The sequence below is a fragment of the Emydura macquarii genome, unplaced genomic scaffold, assembly GCF_026122565.2.
Source record: "Emydura macquarii macquarii isolate MOO-44397 ecotype Brisbane River unplaced genomic scaffold, CSIRO-AGI_Emac_v2 contig_1253, whole genome shotgun sequence".
Taxonomy (NCBI): domain Eukaryota; kingdom Metazoa; phylum Chordata; order Testudines; family Chelidae; genus Emydura; species Emydura macquarii.
In genome coordinates this window covers 24,588,577-24,613,369 of record NW_027131390.1, presented here as the reverse complement: position 1 = coordinate 24,613,369, position 24,793 = coordinate 24,588,577, and the positions used below count along the sequence as shown (strand labels likewise).

The following is a 24,793-nucleotide window of genomic DNA, read 5'->3' as shown; positions in this document are numbered from 1 at the left end:
CTCCATACCTCCTTTCTAGAGTGATCAGAATCACTTCTGTTCATATGGATTCGAAGGCTCCTGTGTCTGAGAATCAGGATCTCCTTTGCCTGCTCTGCTGTCCCACTCTCTCCAGGAAGGGTATGCCTGTTATATGCTGGCACCTGCTCACATAAATCACAAATCAGATAGATCCAACTCTCACTGAAGTCAATGGGAATCTTTCTATTTAATGGGCTTTGGATCAGCACCATATGTAGCATCACAAAAATAAATTTCCCAGGTGTCATCTTTTATAGCCAAATTCTGCTCTCACGTCCCCCGGTGTAAACCTGGAGTATCTCCATTGGATACACTGGACAAACTCCAGCTTCAGACTGGAGTTAACTGGAGCAAAAACTAGACCTTGATTCTTTTCCACCCACTTTTTAAATAGTTTCCCCAAAAGTCTTATCTTGTTGCCTCTCTCAGCACAGCTGGAAGACAAAAGGTGGTAGCTCTGTGCCAAGATGCCCACATTAGCCACCCCTAATGATCTGGCATTTCATGCCTAAGCCACGTTGCATTTAAGAGATAAGGCTCCACATATCACCATATGAACAGTGATGGTATAGTATAGAATAGTACAGTATAGTATAATGCAATTGTTCTGCAAGCAGCAGGACTTCTTATGCACCCAAGGGTAAAAGTTTTGTGTCAAATGGCTTTAAAACATTTTTCATGTAATTATTACTGTAGGGTCACACATCCTGTTGCTTCTATTGGCCGAGCTCTTTGCACACACCAGGGGTCCCCTGACAACCACCATGTGTACCACCCTCCCATCCTCTTCTCTTTCAGGGACTCCCTGAAACCGTTCATCTTCTCCTCCTGTCAGAGGCTTTTGTGCATCTCCCCATGCTCCCTCACCCCCACCAGGGGTTCTGTATGCCCTCCTATTTCCCCTTCCCCTAGGCCAGGAGTTCTGTTTGCCCCTCCATCACCCCCTTTGTCACATGCCAGGGGCTGTGTCCCCCCCCCTTGTCCTTCTTCCCCCATAGCACAGGCTCCTACCGCCATGCCAGGGACTCTTGTGTGCCCTCTCATTCCCCCTTTCCTCTCTTTACCCCCTTTTTCTCCCTACTAGGGTCCCCCATTCTCTCCTCTGCCAGAGCTCTGCATGTATTCACATTCTCTCTTCCCCCTAACCATTCTCTCTCTCTCTCTCTCTCTCTTTCAGGGTGTCAACATTTTTAAACTGTATGGGGAGGATGGACAGAGCTAAAGTGATCACGTTACAAACAGACAGACAGACAAACAAACAGAGGAATGCCATCAAGTTGAGTCTTAGTCTTCATTTTGCTTAGCCAACTATTCTCTCTCTAGACAGAGGGACCATGAGTAGCACATCTAAATAATCCCAACATCTGCACATGCTGCTGAGAATCAGAATAATAATATTTTACACTTCATGTAATTACTGTACTGTAGTTAGAGTGGAAAAATCTTACTGTTCTCCTTATTTTGTATAAGTTCCTTGTCAATATTTTCTGTATATTTTCCAGCACAGCTTCATTCAGAGAGTCCGAATCTTTGACCATTACGCCAGACCTGTTGCTGTTGCTGCAAAGAAAACACCTGGGTTCTTCATCAATGCTTAGTGCACAAAATAAGCTGCAAAGGCACTTAATGAAGCTAAAGTTACAATCAGCTGCTTGTTTGCTGAGTAGCTAGACTAATACAAGGAGGTTGGAAAGGTGAACAGCAAGAACCATGGAAGAGCAGAAATGTCAGGGGAGAGATGGGATCAGAGTCCTGTCGCTTTAATTTCTGAGAGACTGCACACTTTAATTTCTGACATAAGTGCCCAGACTTGCAATTATTTTCTCCATCATTTTTGAATTATTTTAAACTTTGCCACCAAATGCTGTGTAAGTTTTGACTGTTCAGGTGCAACCTCAGTGCAACTCACTGGGAGCTATGCACAATACCCCTGCCAGGAGCAGAGACTGGAAGTTTAGCTCCTCTGGGATTGTTCAACAAAAGCATTTTCTTTACATCTGTCCGGACTACATCCTCTCTTCTCATGGAGGGGTGAAGGAGACAGGGAACTCTGCAAGGTTTCCAAGTAACTGTTCCCTCCAGGGGTATGGGCTGTGCAGGTGTAGACTCCCAATCCCACAATCTTCCATATCCACTGGGAAGGGAAGGTTAGTTCTTGTCCAATGGATGCAGAGGCATCTGCATGGAAACATGGTCACTCTGATCCCCTTATCACCTGCCCACCATCTGGACTGATTATTCACTATGCAGCTGCTGCAGCTGCGAAAGGTTGAGCTGCAGGTAATGCTGCTTTAAGTTTTGATATGGGGTGAGGGTCCCTTCCCCAGGTCCCTTTCCCTGCCTCCAGATTATGGCAAACCTCTTTCCTCCTCCACACCCGTAGTTGAGATTAACTGTCTGTGTTAACACCCTATGCAGACAACAAATCAGACCTGGTGGTTCAGCTATGCAGAATCATATGACAAATTTCATTTCCATTAGGATTTTAAAGGGTTCTGATATAAAGTGATTGTACAACCATTACACGCCAGGGGATTGGCCAGCACTTTAATCTTTCAAGGGCCCAGTCACATAGTATGGAGAAACCAAATATGGGTTGAGTTAATCTGGTTCAAATGGTTAAACAATGACACACTTCAACAAAATTTTGCAATTTTAAAAAATGTTTCTTTTAGTCATTTATATTTTACCTGATGCCACAAACATGATAAAGCCAGTGTTACCAGCAGGGACACAGTGTGCCTGCGGCCAGGATTCTCAAGCAGGGAATCAAGCTCCCATCAGCCCTTCTGAAGCACTATTTGTGTCACTACCCCAGGCTAGGAAAACACTTACAGCAAAGATGTATGGGAGGGCGCATGAATTAACTGCCCTGCTTCTACTAGCTCAATGGCGTGTTTCCTCTCTAGCTTTTCGTAGAGTAGCACAATACTTGATTTTGGCTGGTCATACTCTCGGAGTAAGAACTTCTGCAGATACTTGCTGTTGAAATATTCCAGCCTGTACAGGAACAAAACAAAAACAAAAACCAACAACACCACTGCACTGATACTGTGATACTCATGACTTGAAGAAAACAAAAATAAAACACTGTTGTGCTGAAGCTGCAATGCGCTGGCAGACTGGCTGTCCTTTAGACGTCCGCTGTCCAGCAACTAGAGGGTGAAGAGCCCAGTCCTGCCCTCCTTGCTTTGTGGGGGTGCAAAGGACACAGAGTTGTGCCCTATATTAATTCTATAGTGTGGCACATGAAGTAAGTTATCAGAGCTCCTCAGAATGCCATTTGTAATGCAGTAAAATGCCTCCAAAGGGCCAAAATTAGCCTGAACTCCATTACCTTTACTTATTACATTAGCTCAAACAGAAGTGACCAGGATCAAACCACCAGCTTCCAGAAGCCCCCTCAAGCCAGCTCCCTCCTCTGTCTGCTTGGAAGCAGAGCCCAGAACAGTGCTTGAAGGAGATCTAGTTCACTTCACATACCAGTACAGATACTCAAGTTTAGCCATTGTTTGGCCCTATGTGTCTCTCGCTAGCCAGCAATTTAGCCTACATGTTAAAGGAGCCAACCCATTCCTGAGTTCCTTAGTAATCAGTGTTTTCAACACCCTCTAGTGGTCATTCCAAAAACAGTAATTCTTAACAAAAGACACATCTGTCAGACTACACCATAGAAGAATTCTTACTATGAAGTCAGGTGTACACATTTGTAGAGCAAATGGTAAAAGATGGTAGATTATTACCACTGCACTTTAAGGTCTCTTTCTTTACAAAAGCTAAAGTCTCATGTATATACAATTTACCTCATATTTAATGAAAATTTGTAATTTTGTCATGAAAATCTCAGCAGATGATCTGAGATTTTTCAATCCACAACAGTAGTGATACCTCAAAGTAATACAACAGTCTTCAATCACTGTTCTAACCAGCACTGATCTTATGTTATTTATAAGCAAAACAAGGAAAAGCTATATGTTCAGGTTCACAATCCTTCACTGATTTAAACACAAGGATCAGGATGACATACAGCAGGAGCACTGACAGGAAAGAGAAGAGCTGGACAAGCAAAAGAAAGGAAGAGTAAATATAGTTGAACCTTAAATGTAAAGAACAGCCATAGATTCAATAAATGCAACTGTAGAGATTCCTAATATGAAGGGAGAAAAGATAAGTGATAGAAAAAACCAGGTCATGCTAAAAAATACCACTATATTTGCACCACCTCCTTAAAACACATATATTTAAATATTTGTTATATCACTAGCTGTGGTAAAATAGTAAAGTAGTGATTTTGCTATAATTAATTCCATAGTTGCATATGAGTATTTCAAATACTGCATCTCCAATCCTGGATAGGGTATCCTATGTTTTCTGTTTTTGCCTTCGGTTTTCATTTTTAAAGGAAATGCATGTTCCATTAAAACCAAGGTCAAAACAAAACCAGGGTCAAAAGAAAAACTCTTAAAAGGATGAAAAATAAGCTACAGTCAGTGTCCACAAATTCCCAGTAATCCATAAAACAGCAAAAAGTAACTAGGAAACACTCTAATATATAAAGCTAAAATAAAGCAAAACCAAAAATAATACAAATAACCAAACCAAGAGATACTGAACGCACTGGAAAGACATCAGTATTCTAAGGTTTAGTTATTTTTAGTGAGGGAAACACTGTTTCAAGATGGCATTCTAGTCTTTAATTCTGATGCACACTAGTCCCTCTTTGTTATTTGGACAATTTAAAACCAAAATAAATGAACAATACAATTTTTTGTGGCTTGTCCCAACTTTGTCCCACCAGGATATGAAAAAGCCCAAATGGTGACAGGACTTTATTGGTGTCCCTGCTATATCAAATCAGCACACCCTATCAGAAAGAGCTGGTTCCCTGGAAAGGAAGGGCTATGGCTCCTGCCCAGCAAACTCTTACACATACGTGGTGCTTAATTTTATGCATGCGAGTAACCCCTTTGACATCAATGGGATTACTCAAATGTGGGAGTTAAGTATGTGTGTGCTTGCAGGACCAGAGCTCTAATCAACACAACACAGGAATATGCCAACAGACCAATCCTTGAAGCAACAAGCGTTATGTATGGTGCTGACATGACACCTGGTAGAAGCCCTTCATTTACAAACATCTCCATGTTTTTGTTTTGACTGAGGGGAAAGGTTCTGGGAAGAGAAGAAAGGAATCCTCTGTCAGTGAAGTACCACTATGTCTGACATCCAAAAGGGGGGAGGAGGGAATCTTCACCTAGAAACAGGGACAGTCTCTTCTGGTTTGGTGCCCGGACAACCTGGTCACACCTTTTGAGCTTGAGGAAAGAAAAGCAAAGCTGTCCCTCTTTGTTTGGGGCTGTCATCTGCTTTATGACACATGGATGAATGAAGCTCAGCTATCCCCAATGGAACCTTATGGAAACAGAAACCAGACTTTTTTTTCCCCCTCCAAACATGTACACAGTTGTATTTTTGGCAAATCCTTACTTGTCTTTCCAGTAATACTGTCCCCAGTGTCCAGATATATCTTCTATGCCAGCCAGCAAATGATCCAAGAACTAAACAGAAGAGAGGATATTGCTATTCCCTGGTGTATTATTGCATACATGATGAACTCTGCTGGATAACACCAAAAGCCAACAGACAAAATGGGGGACATTTTCAATGAGGTGCACAGCTTCAGCAAACAAGAACAGGAGCTGTCTGCATAATTCCCCATTCAATCATCCCTGCATATTCCTTGGTTCCAGAGTACAATGAGTGATTTGCCTTCTTTCTTCCTTTCAGGGTTGCGCAAACAGAGAATAATCACTGAGGGACATGGATCTGTTCTTTCTGATACGTACAGGCTGGCCAACACCTTGCATGCCCTGGCACAGTGAGGCTTGAGAAGCACTGAAAGCTCATACTGAATGTTTGGAGAGCAACTTGTCACAGGACAAAGACGTATTTTATGCATAGGTGCTGACTACATATGGCTGGAGCGTCTCCTGGAATAATAAATACCTGCATACTACTAAATAAAATCAATGACCATATTACCTCTTAAATACAAGCAGCTTGTTTCTATGTTAAAGATTCTGAACAGGGAAATTTTCAACCTTAAAAAAATCTTCTGATTTTCCCATATTGCCTCCCCATTTGTTGTCATCAGTACAACAGGCAGCAGACTTTGCTACACCACTGTTCATTACCCCATTGGACAATTGTTCCTGTGCACTAAGAAGTGTCAACCAACTCTAGTTAGAGAAAACTCCTTTTGCAGACAGAACTATACTAAGGTTTCAGCATGTAGGGGTTAATCATGTGACAGTACTCTCTAAATCCAGCCTCCTCCACTCTTTGGATTCCTTGAGGCTGCAACACAGCAACCTAACCTAGCTTCAGATGTATTAGACTGCCCCCTACTGGGGCTCCTCAGTCATGTTAAACTAACTCAACCATGGGAACACTACTGAAAAGCACACTGTCAAGCCAGGGCCTTTAAGGGTGCCTTGGGAGGGGAAGTCCATGACATTTGATGCCAAAGTCTTCCTTCTCATTTCTCTCCTTTTATATTTATAGGGTTTCATTTTTCCCTTTAGTTAGTGGTACTAAATGCTAATAAGACAATACTTGGTCTCCCAGGCGGAGATTAGTTTGAGTAACAAATATCCAACCCCCTATTTTTGGATAAGTAAGTGAATTAGGTGAATCATTTACCCATTAAATCTTAGGGGATGTCTGCAGATACTACATCTCTGGCCCATCTTTACACTTTATGGATTCAAATCACAAGGATCAGAAGCCTGAATCATTGACAGGAAGGTTTTTAATTATTATTATTATTATTTGTACAGCACCAATAGTGTGGTGCTGACAGGCAACTGATCACCACCATAGAGTAGCTACAAACCATTCTGTACCTTGGCTGGAAAGGTGCTAGGAGGGGAGGAGCAGGCAGACTGTCAAGCAGTAGCCGGCAGCTCTTTCTCAAAGGGTGAGTTAGAATTAGGGAGAGGTAGGAAACAGCAGGAAATGGGGACTGGTGGGCAAGGAAAAGTGGAGGTAGGACTGAATGGAGAGAAACATTCTGTAGTATGAAGGGTTAACAGCCAGCAAGGGTAGCTTTCGTTGAAAAAGGTGAACAATGGGAAGATGCCAGCGGCAGCCAGGCCCAGGCAGGAATAGAGGAGCTCTCCTTTTGTGACTGTGTATCACCGTTGCTGACAAGGTGAAGTTCACTCCCAGCCACTGTCACAGAGAGGTCACTGACCCACCAAGGCAGCAGATCGGCAGATCTACTCATATTTATGGATATCTGTTTCCAGTCCAGCATTAGGCAAAAGATCTGGCTGCCTAAAGACTACAGAGTAAGGACCACTATTCGTAACACTAATACCGCAAAAGTTTAGTTTAAAAAATCCTAAATTGTATTCAGTCAAAATGGTAAAATGGGATCCCAGACTGAGCATTACAATTATCCCCTTTGAAGAAATAAATTAAATGACGAAAGCTTCCTCTGGGTACCCGAGTGCCTGCTTTCTAGCTACCTGCATTGTTACCTTGTCTACTTAATTAGTACATAGCAGTTTCCAGCTCACATTACCCAATAAACACATCTTTAGAGATGATTTACCATTCATGCTCTAACAAAAGAAGAAAATGTTTCCTGTTCGCTATAGGAAAAGCCTCTTCAGCCTATTGAACTGTTCCATTAACCTTAGACAAAGCCCAGTAATACATACTAATTGGGAGAAAGCCAAGCCCGTTTCCTACAAGTGCTCTCAGAGCAAACACCTGTATTTTCATGTTAGTTGTTGTTGTTAAAAAGAGAAAAGAAATATTCCTTAGGAATTATAACTCAGGTAAAAATGATTTGCCTTAAAAACAAATTCTATTCATAACTAACACTTGACAAAATGCTTCCAGGCACACTGCCTAGTAAAAAATCTCACTGCCACGATACCAACTATTGTTGCAAGCAACACTTTGGATGACGAGAACTGAAAGCGAGCAGATTGAAAACAAAGCCTTTCCAATCTGTTTCATGGGAGAGTTTGGCAGCATTTTGTGAACTTTCACGACCCGTTTTCCTTCTATAGCCAGCTCCCCTTTTCATTTGATTTGTGTGTGTAATAATGGCAGTATTGGCAGTGAGACTAGCGACTCAGGTTTTCAAAGGGACTAGATTCCAAGCTGATGTTTAAACATCCCATTTGCCGTGCTACGTAAGACACAGTGGGCTAGATCAGGGTTTCTCAAACTGGGGGTCCCGACCCAAAAGGGGATCAGAAAATTATTTGGGGGGGGGGGTCACGAGAGCAACGGCTGCTGGCCAGGTGCCCCTCTCTGAAGGCAGCACCGCCACCAGCCGCAGCATAGAAGTAAAGGTGCCATGGTATGGGGGGGGGGGGGGGGCCGGTCACCACTTTTTGGAGGGGTGTCATCACAGCCTGAAATATTTTCAAAGGGGGTCCAAGCATAAAACGTTTGAGCACCCCTGGGCTAGATGCTGGCCCACACTGCAGTGCCTCTGGCTGCTGCAGTGGTACGAAGGAGAGCTCTAAACCTACCCCAAGCAGGCAACTGAACATTCCCCGGGCAAGCTGGAATCCTCTGTCAGCATAGCTCAGGGGTTCTCAAACTGGGGCTTGTGACCACTCAGGGGTTGCGAGGTTATTATCGGGGGGTCACGACCTATCAGCCCTGGAGCATGCCAGTAAAGATGACATGGTATGGGGGGGAGGTCATCTCTTTTGTGGGGGGTTGTCACAGTATGAGATGTTTTCCAAAAAAGTTTGAGAACCCCTGGAGCTGGTGTAGCCCCTCCCTGGCCACTTGGCATAAGGGCATATCAGAGGTGGAAGGGAGCTAGTCCAGGGCACACTGCACTCCAGCAATCCCTAACTGGCATAAGAGTCCCTAGGGAACTTAGACCATCCCTGAGACTGGGCCAAGTTTCAAGCCCCTACAGTCTCCCCCCATTCCCTACAGCTGCTCTGAGCTGAAATTTGTCACAGCTGAGGATGTAGCCCAGTTTGTCCTAGAGGCAGCATGGTCCTGTAGATAAAGGAACTGGCATGGGAGTGTAAAGATATGGGGTCTACTGATAACTCTGCCACTGACCTGCTGTGTGACTACAGGCAAGTCACTTAACTTCCCTGCTCTGTGTCACTCCTGTTCGTGTAACTATTTAAAAATGACCTCAGGAAGGGTATGTTTGTAATTGTAGTGCTGTCACCTCTCACATACGAGAGACTGTTAATATTACACCATATCAGATCTACCAAAGTTGAAAGACACTAAATAAAGTTTTCCAATTACAAGAAGGCTCTTTAGGTCACCATAGCAATGACTGATATTTAACCCAAATAGGAAGTGAGCCAAGTCCACCAAATTAAATTAGTTTAGAACTCTGCACCACTGTGTTAGGGAAACAAAATACATTTGTTTTTTTTTTGCATGTGATAATCCCTTGCAATTTGAAGCTACAAATTAACATCCAATTAAATTTACCACTTATTCAGGGCCCAGTCTTGCTCCGGGGCTCACATGACAACTCTTTGCTTGTCTCTCCAGCAGGCTATTTGTGCAGCGCTTGTGCACACAAGCAGGGTAGCAAACAGCATGGAAGCTGTTCTGCATAAATCAGATGATGAGGGGATTTCTCAGCCTCTGCCCACCATATGTTTGCAAAGCCAGTAAAGTGGGCATTTCTAATGCGTGTGTGGGTGGGTGGGGAGTAGCTGTGCAAATGTGGGCTTAAGCCCCTGGACACAGAAAACAACTACACAGCAGTCCTTCTTTGTATCAGGAGTATCTTCATCCGAAGAAGAGGATTCATTACTCCTAATTCTGTGGCCTGAATCAAATCAGAGTCTTTTCAATGACTGCAGTGGGCCTTGGAACAGGCTGCTGCTGAGGCACTGAAGCTGAGGGATGTAATTGTCATGTATATGAATATATACAAAAACACTAACACTAGACTTGCTGTTGTGTCCTAGCCAGCCCCTGTGGCACAGAGCTCTGCCCACATGTGGGGCTCTGTTTTCCTTTGCTTTCAGCTCTTTTATGTTGGAGGCTGTCCTTCTAGCATTTGGTGATTATTAGTGGCCAGCCAGAACTCTCATAGAAACACAAAAGTTTAGTCAAAACAGAAGTACAGCTAAGCCTACATGCTAACTTCTTACCACTAGGTCCAGAGCTGGGGTTAGTGCCTGGTGCAAAGAGTACGAATGCAGGGTCATTTCCCCAATTAGTAAAGCTTGATGCCTTCCAGACAGGCAGAAAGGACAGGTTAAGTTAGTCAGTAAATTCTTTGGGGGCAGGTACAGCACCTAGCACAATGGCACCCCGATCAGGTCCCTATGTGCTACTGCAATCCAAAAAAGAATAATAACAGGGCTTACTACCTGCATATGATCCCTGCGCCTGAAAAGGAATCTGCCTTCACAGAGCCCAGCTGAACTCAACAGGACTCTGCAAGGGGTGAAGGGTCCTCACACACAAATTGCTTGGCGTGATCATGGCCTATTAGCAATGTGTATTGAAATGCTCTCATCACACCCACCTTTTGGCTAGACATAAAGAACTGAGCCACTTACCCGGATGTGAATCTGTTCCCCCACGGTGGGCACACTTTCTCCTTTTCTCTTCACATCCAATAAGTCAACAAGAGGACGGATGGTCATTCCCTGCAGCATAATGACACACACACACACACAAATCAGGCTCTCTTCACATCAAATCAACTTTTCAAAGTACTAGATTATGTACCTTTTTGCCTGTGCTGAAAATTCCCTGTTGAACAGGATCACCAACGTCAATACAAAATTAGCAAGCAACCCAGCTCTTGCTGCACTAAATCCCGACTTGTTTGCAGTGAGAGGCGTTCTTTGGGCCAGTCTCTCTCCTCAGCTATTTTCCATTAGAAAGGAACAACACGTGAAGCCAATGTCATCTGGAAAAACTCTGTACTTCTCTGCAGCCCAAAATCTTTACTTACAACAGACAAACTAGGTTAATGATCCTGGTCCTGTCACACATTCATAGGTTTTAAGGCCTCAGGGACTTGCATTACCTTTTGCATTATACAGGTCACAAATTTGTGCCTCAGGTCTGTCAAAACTGCACAAATAATTGATTTTTCAATTTGGTGGCCAAAAACATTTGGAGTCAAAATGAAACTGATTTTCTTCTTTTTTTTTCCTCACCTAAACAATTTTTTAAAATCATTTCAGGTCAAACAAAACATTTTGTTCAATCCAAAATTAGTTTTTTTCATTTTTTCTTTTTATGATGTTACATTTTCAGGTGTTTTTTACCATTTTCAAAAAATTTAAACAAATCATCTAAATTTAGAAAGAAAATGTCATTTCCAAATGAAAAGTGAAAACAATTCTATTTTTAAAATGTTGAAACGGTTCATTGAGACTTTAAAAAAAAACATGTCTTTCATTTTTTATTAGGACAAATTTATTTGCCAAATTCAACCTGAATTCATTAAAACAGTTTTGGTCATCTTGAAATGTCATGTTTTGGTGAATAAAACATTCCAGTGAAAAATTTCACCAGCTGTAAAGCCGATAACTTCTATTTGAGCTACAGTATGTGTTATAGAAAGAGCTCTGGTGTAAATTTAAAGATACTAACCGATAACAGTGCTCAGCACCTTGCAGGAGGGACTCAGCATCCTGCAGAGCCAAGCTAAGTGTTTGCCTACTGTGAAATGGGTGCCAGGTTTGTTCACATTTTTATTTAGAGTGTCATCTGTTATTAATCTTTACAGTCAGTCTGTGATTTATTTATGACTCTAACTAGGGAGGGGTAAGGGAGAGAAAGAGTTAAAAAAAATGCCCATGGCCTCATGAATGAAGTTTGGAAGTTCTGCTGTGATTATAATCCATTATATCTCTTAAATTTACCACTTCAAGCAATGACTTTCCTAGACTATGCTTGCAGTAGACATGATACAGTAGCTGATGCTCATGACTCTCTTGAATGTCACAAGAGTTGGCACAGAGGACAGCTTTAATTGCAAGAACAATTAATGTGTCATTTTAACCACTAATGTCAATACAGAATTCATCAACATTCAGTGTAAATAATATAAATCTTACAAATTTAGAAATAACACATATTGCAAATTAAGCGGCGCCTATGTAATTTGGCCTCTTGTCTTTTGCTGTATAATCAGCTGGGTTTGTTTTCGATTTAAACTGACAGTATTGAGTTCTGTGACCATGACTCCCAACTTCTCACATATACAGACACAGATTTCTTTGGCTCTGATCCTGAGCGTTGTTTTATGCAAGCAGGTCCCTGTGCTTGTGCAGAGCCCCATTTACTTCAAAAGAAATCTGTGGGGGGAGAGTCCTGCAGCCACATGGATAACTTGCTGGATCGTGGCCTTAGTTAGTACTGACTGATGGCTGTCTATGACCTGTGCAAAATGTATTACTGGTGTCAATCAAGTTGCTAATGGACAAGTGTCCACATGACACACAAAATCCAAAACAAAAACCTTCCCAATTTAACAGTTCCTTGTTAGCAATATCACCAGGAACATCCCGGTCGGAATAAGTAGAGAGAGTGAACTGGAAATAGAGAACATGGCATTCAGTTTTTAAATGACATTGAGAGAAAAAAAATGAAGCTCCTTTATGGCATTCAAGACAAAGCCAAAAGCTCTTTGAGGACCTCCATTGACTTCACAGGGTATGGGACCAATTTACACTCGATAGTTTTTGAAAGGTTTTCTTTAATATCTGATCTATCGCTTTTATTTTTTGCTACGTTGGGACATGTCAAGGTTGTTGTTCCTTTAAGCAAGTTTAAATATTTCTGATTCTTGTGGCTGTCTCTGCTACATGATGCCACAGCACGGGCGGTCAGTATAATAGACGGGAGAAGGCTCAGCCTTCCCAAAGAGCCAGGCATGGCCCCACCCACACTCCGCCCTGGGTCCCCACCCCTTCCTGCTGCGTCCACAAAATAGGTGGGTGCTGCCGCAGCACCGCAGTTCAGCCTCCCCCAAAGCGGGTGGGGATGGGACTCGGGGCAGCGGGGGCCATGTGCAGCTGGGACTTGAGGCGGCTGTGTGGCCACCCAGTGCTGGGGCCACCCGGCCGGAACTCGGGGCGGCTGGGGCCATGGCTGCCCGGTGCTGGGGCCATCTGCGGCCCGGCCAGGACTCGGGACAGTCAGGGCCACATGGTGCTGGGGCCACCCGGCCAGAACTCAGGGCAGCCAGTGCTCCGGGGCTGCTGGGGCCGTGCCTGGCCGGCGCTCAGGGGCAACCAGGGCCGCCCCACGCAGGGGCCACATGTGGCCCGGCCAGGACTCGGGGCTGCTGGGGCCAGGTGGTGCTGGCGCAACCCGCCACCCAGCCGGGACTCGGGGCAGCTGGAGCCAAGTGGTGCTGGCGCTGCCCTGTGGGGACTTGGGGCGGCTGGGGCCACACCCGGCTGGTGCTCCGGGGCCACCTGGTGCTTGGGCCATGTGCGGCTCGGCTGGGACTCGGGGAGGCTTGGGCCATGCCCGCACAGGGTCCCGGTTGGCTGCAGCTGGGGGGCAGGTGGCTTGGGCTGGCTGGAAGGTTGGAGGTTGGCTTAGGGGAGGAAGGAGTGGGGTACGGCTGGAGGGGCGGGGCCATGGGCTAGCATTCCCTAACTGGAGTTCACCGGCCACCCATGTGCCACAAGTACCCAGAATTTGAATCATGCTAATCTTCATGAATACTAAGTTTCTGCTGAATGACTCACGGTCAAAGGGTCATTCTTCTGACACATACCCACACAGGAGTCCCACCCTTTTGCACGGAGATGACATCATTTGAGCTCCGAGGTTACACAAAAGCCCTTCTACTGTCCTGAGAATTATTTTACAAAGCTTCTGCAGAATGGAACTGCTGCCTTAAAGCAACCTTTGTCAGAGACTCAGAGAGTCTCTGCAGGAGCAGTCCTGCCAAGTGACCGGATCTTTTCAATTTCTGACCCACATTTGCATCTTAAAACTTGTCAATCTGAACCTAGCTACCCTTTTCCCACCCACTGGCCTCCGCTCACTCAATTCAGTCTGCCGATAGGAGTGAGAACGATACTTCACAGTAGAGATACAAATCCAGCTGCCTGCGTGACTCAACTCCAGGCCCAGTCACATTGGCATATCAAGCTCATTACTGATTTTGCCACGTTGATCGTATCACATATGAGGAGGCATGGAAGCTTTGCTGTACAGGGGCAATTGTAAAACATACTGGTGTGAATCTTCACCCCCATATGCAGCCTGAGCATGAGCAGTGTGCTAGGGAGTTCAGCAGGGGCAACGTGGAAGAAATTCTCTCCCACTGGGTGTGGGTCAGCAGTGAAGCCACTCTGCACCTGTAATTGTGGCTTCAGAGCTTCCGAAGAGCCACCCTCTGTGTGGTGGGAAGTGGGTTGGGGGAGAAGGGCAGGTATTGGGTTGGTGAATCTGTCTGTAGCTTGTGCACATAGGTGTAAGAAGCCCGCATGCAGCAGTGCTACATGGTACCACTCCTTACACTGACTTTCTGAATCTTGTCTCATATAGACGCATGCAGTAGAACTGCCCCAGATCTTCTGTGCTGCTCTGCTCAACCAACTCTGCCAATGGAATGGGAGCAGGGGGGAAGATAAGGCTATGTTCATTACAGGAAGCAAGAATATCAAGCATTATGTATTTCCCATAAGCAGTTATGCAGAAATAAAGGCCCTGAACCTTACCCTATACTTTTAAAAACAGGAAAATTTTGGGATGCCTCTGTCTTGGGAGATCCTTAGTCAGATAACCCCAAACTTCCACCACAAACTCGCCTTGGGCCCTGACCTGACATGTCAGTTTTCAAGCTGAACTAACTATGCAAGTGCATTTTAGAGAGGTTTGAAATCTAGTCTTTAAACAAGAACCTTGCTGCAGTTATGGCGTCACTACTGCTGCAGCATGATGACAACACGCAGGGCAGCAGATCATCAGGGCCAAAATCGTTAGCAAACTAAAAAGCATCTAGGAATATTTTAACCACTAGATGGCACTTGAATGCCAAGAGATGTTCTCGATGTGCATTTTTCCTTAAAGGGAAGCACACTAGTTATAAACCGACTCCACAATCAAAGTAGGTCTTAAAACCCTTCAGTATTAACACACACTGAAATGATGGGAAATCATTCACCTTCATTTACATATACGAAAGGGGAATTAGGAATCATTTTAAAATAAAAGTGGGACATTGTAAAGAAGAGAGAACAACATACAGTGAAACAACAGAAACATGAAAGCAAGAAATTTCACAGACAGAAGGATTTTGGAATTAACTTTTTTTATTCTAATTGCCATTAGACTCCCAATGTAAAATTAGATCATTTGACAGGCGGGCCATTAACTTACTGTTAGAATTCTAGGAGCCTGATCCCCATTTTACTGCAGTCTATAACAAAACCTACATTGATTTAAATAGAAACAGGAGCAGGACTCACTTCAGTGCATGGCAACTAATGGCGGAGTCTCTACTTTACCTCACTTTGGGTAAACATGGACACAAATTCTGAACCATCATCAGAAGCATCTATGAAAAATTACGTCATTTGTGAGATTGCAGAGATTAACAATTGTGCATTTAGCTAATTGGACCCTTTTTCATAATTTCATTTCTTATCATTACAAAATATCTAGAGAAAGTCAATGAAGTTGCTATCTTTTTATCTTACTAGCAAGCTAATATATTTGTGCCACCTTGGGCTGTAAGACAAGAGCATTTGGCTAACACGTGTGCTATCGTCTTATTTGTCATATTATTCTTGAGGAATAATGAACCCTTAAAATCCACTCCTTCCATGAACTGGACTGTAATGAAGCTCTATACTTGTTTATACTTCTTCTTATTTTTATAACTATCCACACAACCCTCATCCTTTTTCAATGCAAGACGAAATGGCAATTTAAAGATATCACAAGTGTTGGCCTTCTTTCAGTGAAACATCATAAAGGGCTAATACCTGCCTTTTTGCATGTATGTGAAACTCTCTCTGACATATACACAAAAGCCAAGAATTTCAAGTGACTAGTGATTTTGGTTGCCTCAGTTGCTGTATGTATCTTAAAGAGGTCTGATTTTCACCACCCTCTCAAAGTCAGGCCCCTTTAAATTGTCTCATGCCAAAAACTGAGATGTTCAAAATGACTAGTTTCTGTTAAAAATCTTGCCCTAAGTGCTAAGTGGGTTTAATGCTTCAGTTACTTTGTTCTCTCCCTCTGGTGTAGTGAGAACTGACCTCGTCTGCAGGAGGGTTTAACTAAAGATCCGTTTTACTACAAAATCCAAAAATGCCTGTCCCAGGACAGCAATGGCCTTTTAAAAGGGAAGAGGCCAGTGCACCTCTGACTGGTCAGCTCAGCTGACTCTCAGACAGGTTTAAGAGAGGGCACCTGGGCGCTAAAGCAGGGGACCTGGGTGGGTTGGGGCAGAGAGAGCAGCTGTGGGGCTTTCACTGCCTGAGAGAAACACTGCAGAGAGCAGAAAGCACTGCAGGCGCTCCCTGAGAATAGGGAGACGGGCCACTAGCTGGGCACCCTGGGGAGTGAGAGAAGAAGCCTGTGGAGCAAGAGGGAGTACTGGGGAGTGCCCTGTGGCCGCTGTCCCATAAAACGGGTGAGGAACGGGGAACAGTCCAAAAGGGACATGAGACTTTTATTAAGCGCAGGTTGGGTGCACTTTGTTTGTGTATTGCTTCGTTTGAGCTTTTGTATCTAGCAGGGGACTCCTGGGGGGGAAGCATGAGAGCCCTCCAGCCTAAAGCATGATTGAGACAAAGGACCTCAAGTCACCAAGACAATGGAGCCAGAACCTTTTGAGTTATGGACTGATGTTTATTTTGTGATTTGAGATGTCCATATTAATAAATGAACCCTTTGTACAGTCCAGAGTGTGTTGGAGAAGTTTTCCTGAGGAGCCCTGGGAAGGGGAAACTGAGGTAAAAGCTCCTGCCAGGAGAGGATGCTCTGAGATGGCAACCCTATGACAATGCCCAGCATAACACCTATTTTTCTCCTTCATCGGGTATCAGATCCTAGTGTATTTTACTTTGGTGCTCTTTCTGCTCCTGTGTAAAATATGTAAAGGCCTCACTTTAAAGGGATATCTACGTTAGCTTTTTCCTACTAAACTTTTCACCATTACTACTCCTGGTAGAGCTGCACCAGTGCAAAGGTGGGGTTTGCCAGCATGGAAGAGACTCACATAGCCAAGGCCTAACAATGATATTCGCCAATTGTTGTCAACTACACGAATATAAAGACACATTCTCCCAACTCCTGCCTCGTTCATTAAGAACTCTAACCTCTGTATGCCTGATACAAGGAAAGGTCTGATAGCTTCATGTTCAGTTCTTGTGTCCATTAGTATCCACACTAAATCTAAAGAGTGTCAGCATCGTTCATGTATCTGAAACAAAAACAGTCATGCACTACGTAATAATTAGACTGATTATCATTCTGCCCTATTGATGGCATTCTTACCTGTACAAACACAGTGAAGAGAATAACTACAGTTGTGGCTGCAATGAAGAGCTTCTTTCTAGGAAAGTCAGGGAGCAAGAAAACCAGAGAGAAACAGATGGCACCTCTAAGACCTCCATATGCTATAATAAACTGGTCCTTACTGGTGACAGTGTTCACATGTAATCTGTTCACGAAGAAAGTCAATACAAGAACCCCTATAAAATAGGAAAGAAAATGGGAAATTATCAAGCAAGACGAGAATTTACCCAGCATTCATAATGGTAGGAAAGAGCTTAAAGTAAGTGGCTATTACACTGCGAACAAATTACACATCAGAAGGAATAGGGCAGGGAAGATTTTGGTAACATACTAAATTGCTCCACTGGTCAGATCCCCTGGGTTTCCATCCATCAGGGACTAGCTCAGAATAGCCAAGAATCCAGACCAGCTATGTCTGACTTGGAGGAGACAGGAAATAGTGTTGATTGGCCACAGATTAGCAGGTCTCATATATATAAGACATTGGACTACTGATATTTTGGTAATTTCCCTTGTTGGATACTATCAGCCTTGTGGGTCGTCGGAACCTATTCTTGAAACTGGGGTTCCTTTTAGAGCAAGAATGAGGCTTGACCCAGAGTTTTAGTTTATGTATGTGGCCAACATGGAGGTGTTCCTAAAATATACAAATCAGGTTAGTGAATAAGTGATAAGTATTAACTGAGTATTTAATCAATAATAACTATCATAATAAAATACAGTATATTAACATATTTGTTTTGATGGCAGTTTTAAAAAAATCTTTTAAAAGTCACTCTTTGTTTCATATGAAGAGTAATGCAAAGGTCCAAGAATTCACATTCATCGGTATAATAATGTGGGGTCTCACCCTGGGAATTAACTTAAACATGAGTTGATTCATTCTAATTGGTCATTAATTATTGGATTTCCTGAGTGATAAATACTCTCTCAAAGGCAAGCTGCCAACCTGGTTTATTTTAATAATTTAGAACAGTTCCAGAGGGGTAGCCGTGTTAGTCTGTATACAGCAAAAACAACGAGAGTTCTGTGGCACTTTAAAGACTAACAAATTTAATTTTTGTAGGCATAAGTTTTCGTGAGACTGAGTGAGCTGAAGTGAGCTGAGTCTCACGAAAGCTTATGCCTACAAAACTTAAATTTGTTAGTCTTTAAAGTGCCACAGAACTCTCATTGTTTTTAATCATTTAGTTATAGGTTATCTTTTGAACAGCAGTTGGTTTTAAGCAACAGCCAGGGCACACTAAATACTTTATATATTTTGTAAGTGCATTAAACTTGTTGTGTATTTGGCAGTCTCTTAATTCACAGAGATTGATAATGGGTGAACTTTAAGTTTGCGAAAGATGCCACAGCAACTGATGTAATTTATAATCATTTGCAAATAACCAGAAGCAAAATAGTATAGTAGGTCAAACTGTGGACCTATTAATCTCACAATATCCCTGTTACAGATACTGAGAAAGAAACATGCATGTGGATCTAATCTTCTAGGGCCTGATTCTGACCTAATTAAACCAGGCTTTGCTCCATTGAAGCCAATGGAACCTGTACAAATGAGATCGGAGTCAGGCTCTTAAATTCTGGAACAGTGACTATAATTAAGCAATAACAACAGAGACCCTGAACATTTCATTTCTTGAAGATTAATCTTCAAGATTCATTGCTGCTTTGAGAGCTGATGACACAAGAGGGTCATTAATTCTGCTCCCTTTCCCCCACCCACCCAATCATTACAGCTTTTTAAAAAATGTTTTAAAGACAACATCCACCTTATGTGATGGAAAATAAACTTTAAAAACAACAATACACAAACACCTCCCCACACCTTTCTGATAACTAGGAATAACCAATTTCTATCACACTGAAGAATAATTTGGAGAAGACAAGAAATCTTGGAATAGCGAACATGATTAACAAACTGTGGCAATGATGTATTCCCAGCTCCAGGAGCACCAGGGAATTAAGGCCAAGAAGAGCACATGATGACAAGAACTCCAGTTTTCATTTTCAATGTTCTATCTAGCTGACAATAACACTTTTAGTTTGAAAAAGTTTTACAGAGAGACATATTTCACATCTAGATAGGAGCCAAACACAGCCAGTAATTCTTCACACTCAAATTCATTTCAAGCACCATATTTAAGTAGGAGTGGTTAGTAATAAATATATTTCCATCCACATAGTCAATTATCATTTATGTCCCTTAAATTAACTTCAGGTCTGTTTGGTTCAAGCAGCTGCATATGATTAACTATTTGGGCCAACATATTTCTCCTTTTGGAAAAACACCGTAACAGACAGATAGCAGAAAGCTCTAACTTCTTTGGAGGATGGCAAAATATTGGTGTTATGGGAATTGCTGTCACCAACTCAAATGCTTAATTTTCTGCACTTTTCTGACCTCCTCTGGATTATGCCAGTGTCATTCCACTCTGCTAGATTCAGCATTGTTATTCCTGATTTAGTGCAGCATAAGCGAGAGAATCAGAGGGGCTCTATTAGTAGGATGAGGTCCTGGAACCTGGGGGAGGGGGCCCAGCTGCTCCAAATAACAACAAAAACTTCTCACCACAAAGACCTCTCACAAGAGCTTTATTCTCAGGTTCGGGGTCCTCAGGTTGCAAGAAAAAACAGTGATAAAGTTTCTTACAGAAAAGAAAAGCAGCATGAGTAGTGGCAAGTGGCGGCTACCCCAAGTACAAACCCACCCGCCCCCATGGATATGTACTCAGGGGTGCTAGTTGGAGTCACTGCCATGTCTACATTACTATTTTGAGCATGCTAACTTGATGATAGCTAGTGTATGTCTCCCTGATCTGGGAATTACATCCCTAGCTCCAAGCACAGACATACCCTAAATATTGTAAATTAGTGACCCAAGAACCAAAATGCTAAATGAAATTTAACCCTTGAATGAATGTGAATTTAGATCTCTTTGAAGTCCGTGGGATTCACACCTACTTATGCCAGGGCTGATTTTGGTGTCATCTCTTCTTTGCTCTTTCTGTCTACGTTATTAAACCTTTTACAGTAATGTGATAAGTAAATACAGAACTTGAGGGTTACTACCTGTTCTTGGAATGCCAGAGCAGTTTATTGGGGGTTTTAATAATTGCTACTGCCATTGTTTGTTACCCTCCTGCCATGAGCTATTTCCAAGCAAGGAGTCAAAATAATTCCGAATGCTTTTTTCGCTTCCTTTGAAACAAACATTTTAAACAAAGGAAACAGTTTTATCATAATAAAACACTCAAGGGTGTGCATAATTGACCAATAAACGTACTTCCAGGTGCCTTTATGGCAGTCAGTCATTAACAGCGAATGTAGTCATGTGTTAATAGCCAATAAAGCAAATCCTGTCATGTCTTATTGTTAACCACTGTAAATCCCATTTAAGTAATTTGCTTGATGAGCCTATCAAACTTCAGGTCAAGTTTTAACCACAAAGCTATTTCTGGTTGCGTTAGTGGTTTCTAAACAGACACCTTATGAAGCAGCTTTCACAAATTCTAGATGCCACCTTTTTTGGCAAAAAGGTACTGTGCTTGTGACAGCATTGTACATTAACTTAAGACTATAGGATTTATAAAAAACGGCCCTAGAACAGAAAAGATACTGCATGGTAGCTGTGGGCTGCAGGGTTAGATCCACGTATCAAGAGGCCTGATTCTCCACTCCATTGTGGGGTCCATTCCACTGTGCAAAGTGAGTGTCAACCCCCCCACCCGCACTCTCCACCCATTCTGCACAAAGGTTAGTGACTCCATGTGGTGCAGGGCTGTGGAGAACCAGGCTCCCTGAATGCCAAAGCAGTGCAAGTTACCAGGCTTTCACTACTTTCACCTGGTTTCCTGACCATTTACAATCACTTACAATGTGGTGCAGAGATGTCTTTGGGGATTGCCCCTACTTATATATGGGCTGGCATTTGGCTGGTTACTGTAAAAGCCAGTAAATGTCTTAGGGCATAACCTTTTTTCGGGATTTAAGAAGATTATTTTCAATTTCAAGCACGTTAAGAAAGGATTCTTGTGCATATCCCTACGCTCCCATTTAGAACTTGGTCTCGGTCTCCCCACCCATGACTCTGCATTGTGAAGTGTGGCTTTATAAGCTAGTGATTAGAAGAGCAAGTTAGCCCTGGGTCTTGTTTAACTTGCCCATTTAAATGGCTAACCTTTCCCTAGCATGGCCGTTTTCTAACTGGCATGCATCTATTCGAGAAAGCTGTGTTGTTTCTCTAACAAACTGTCTGTGTGAATTGCAGTGGTTGTGAAAGGTGCCTGACTGACAATCCCAGAAATGAAAGTCCTCTTATTAGCTACAGATTAGGAAATGGCAGTGACACTTTAAGAGCTTCCTCACTTTAAGGGTTTAAGCCACCTTCAGATCATTAGGGTTCCGGGCTGGTGAGACCCCAGCATTATTTAGGCATCTTAAGGAGCTGCTCTAAGTTACAGCCAGCCAGAACTGCTCAGAATTGTCATAGCGTTGTGCACCCCAACATGCTGGGACTGGCAAGGGACCTTGTGCTCCCCATAACTGCACCGGAGGAAGTAGGTTTGAAGCGACCTCAGGGGGTCACCTAGTCCAACCCCCTGCTCATTCTCCCATTGCTGGCCAAAGGGCTTTTACAGAGCAAAGAGTGGTCATAGCAGGCAGAAAAATCCTTCCTATATAAAACCCTCTATACATTGTGCCCATAGAGGTAAAGAAACAAGGACAAAGACAATAGAAAAATAGGGCACAATACTAAGCTCTATATTAAGTCTCTCTATTTGCATAATATTTGTTTATATATTGTCTTTAAGACAGCTTCCAAACTCTGGTCCAGGAGCATGTTTTGGGTATCTCTATGGCAAGGAAGAATCCCTAAAAAAATAGTGGTGGGAGTATCCTAGGGTTGCTGAGTAAAAGAGAGGTCTAGCCCTCTGCTTTAAAAATATACGATGAGAGAAAAAGTAATCATGGGGCCTCCACATCATCATAAGGCGAAGTGTTCATCCACTGTTTGTTACTCACTGAATGTTATTCTGAACACGGCAGTGTCCAGCTCCGACGCAGAGTTTAATCTCCAGATTTGCTCTGTTTCCAGGATATCATTTTCCTATTACCATTTCCCAGCTGTTCCTACAGGAGAATTTACAGCTGCTGAGATCTTGGTTCATATCATTTCCCTCCCATGCTGCAGAGTGTGTGGATTATCCTCTGCAAAAAGTATCTTGTAGCTCACCTCGATTGCTTATGTTCTTAGACATGCTAACTTAAAACTTTACCACACCAAGGGCGTCTCACATTTATGCTGGCCGCCTCCATTTTAAGGCCCCAGTGCTCTTCCATGCAGGAACAACCTGCGTAAAAGAACAGAAACTCCATGGACATAAGCTTATGGGTTCCTTTCAGCTTTCCCATTTAAGGGTACTGCTCCTCAGAGAAGGGACCAGGGGTTCTACCCCTCAGACATGAGCATATTAGGGACTCCATATGGAGGTGCTTTGCTTCTACACTGCTGCCTGGCCCCAAGCTATTTGCTGCTTCTAGCCCCAACTACACTCCCTGTCTCCCACCCTGGAGCCACCAAGGGACGATAAAGATACATGAAAAGGGGCAGCTGAGACCAGTGGAGTCTATATGAGCACCTAAGATAGAGATATCAATAGATATATATGGTGAAAATTCCTGGTTATCACACACCCAGTGCCAGGAGCACAGTGGGCAGGTGACAAGGACAGGGGGCATGTCCAGCGTGCTGCTGCTTTCCAGCAATCTACAGCAGGTGTAAGTGCCCTTAAGGGCCATACTTAGCAGACATAAGTTACAGCAGCACAGAGAGCGCTTGAACTAGTGTTGGACACTGAAACAGCCTGAGGATTAGGGACAGGAATGTAAAATTGACCCCACTCAGTCAGACCGGAGGTCTGGAGCAGAAATGTGTTTCCATATATTTCTGGACAACAAGGCAATTTGTATCCAAAGTAGAACTATTCCAAACGTGTTTGACAGGGATGTTACTGACAGGAAATTAGAGTAGCCAAACGAGAAGCCAGCATGAATGCAGGGGGTGAAATCTGGCCTATGGTATATATATGGCTTATATACCATGAGTAATGTGTTTTGTGGTGTTAAAGACATGGAGGAAATGACATCAGAACCGATTCTGCTAGATTTCACTTTTTATATCAATGCTGCTGGCCATTTACTTATTATTAAGGATATGATTTTGTCCCGGAAGTCTCAGATTCCATGACTTTGAGAGCTCTCTGTGACTTCTTCAGCCTTGGCTTCAGCTGTGTGCCCCAGGTTAGCTGGAGACTCTGGAGAGGTCAGCCGCCAGGAGCCCTGAAGCTGTCAACTCCGGAGGTAGCAGGGTCCCAACAGCTGTCAGCTGCCGTGGCTGTAGCGGGGGCCCTGAAAATGTCAGTCCCTCCTCCCCTGGGCTAGGACTTCAGCTCCCCCCCGGTGCTTGGGCCCTCCCCCACCCCAGTTACTTTTAGTAAAAATCACAGACAGATCACGGGCTTCCATGAATTTGTGTTTATTGCCCATGACCTGTTTGTGACTTTTACTAAAAATAACCATGACAAAATCTTAGCCCTACTTGTTGTTATTCCGTGGTGAAGTTCGGCTCAGTTCAGGAAAGCAGGCCAAGCTAACTCCAATCTCTGGGCTCAGCTGGAGGCTCAGCTCATGGTAATGGGCAGTGCAGAGCTACGCCAGCTCAGTGGAGAACATTCTACAGGGGAGCAGAATGGCTCCAGGCGTCCCAGGGCAGAGAGACCCTGTGTGCCAGCTGTGACGTCTCTCTAAGGGATACAGCTCGCTCCTCCTGCCCAAGTGGCCAGCTCTGCTGGACAGTTCACAGATGGATGGAGCCATGGTCCTGCATCCTCGCTGCCCTCTTTGGGGCACAGGGCAACGCCCACAGCCGTACGGAAGGAGCAGTCACTGTGCTACTCTGACTGCAGGAACTGGAATTCTGTCTGCCTTTACCAAACAAGCAAGTGAAGGGCTTCTCACTTGCTCTCTGCCCACTGTGCCCACGTAAAGGCCAGGAGGAATCTGGCCTGGTTTTAGGTACAGTTACTGCTGTCGTTTTAAAATATTTATATCCCACATTTACTGTAAGAGATGGCTACATCTCGTGTATAAAGCCTCTGGATTGATCCCTCAGCTATACAGATGCACATGGGGATTCACATTTCACTACAGAACACAGGCCTCTATTTCTCCAGCT

General features: G+C 43.6%; 1 protein-coding gene across 1 annotated transcript in view; it reads right to left on the bottom strand.

Moving 5' to 3' along the window:
* LOC137153866 (sodium/hydrogen exchanger 2-like) overlaps positions 1-24,793 on the bottom strand; it is a 54,014-nt gene that overhangs the window by 15,696 nt on the left and 13,525 nt on the right. Inside the window, exons 5-10 of the mRNA XM_067549681.1 lie at positions 17,536-17,732; positions 10,608-10,697; positions 5,509-5,579; positions 2,857-3,021; positions 1,470-1,581; positions 9-143 (exon numbers count right to left, since the gene is read on the bottom strand). Coding sequence (XP_067405782.1) covers positions 9-143; positions 1,470-1,581; positions 2,857-3,021; positions 5,509-5,579; positions 10,608-10,697; positions 17,536-17,732 — 770 coding nt within the window. The remainder of the gene's footprint in view (positions 1-8; positions 144-1,469; positions 1,582-2,856; positions 3,022-5,508; positions 5,580-10,607; positions 10,698-17,535; positions 17,733-24,793) is intronic.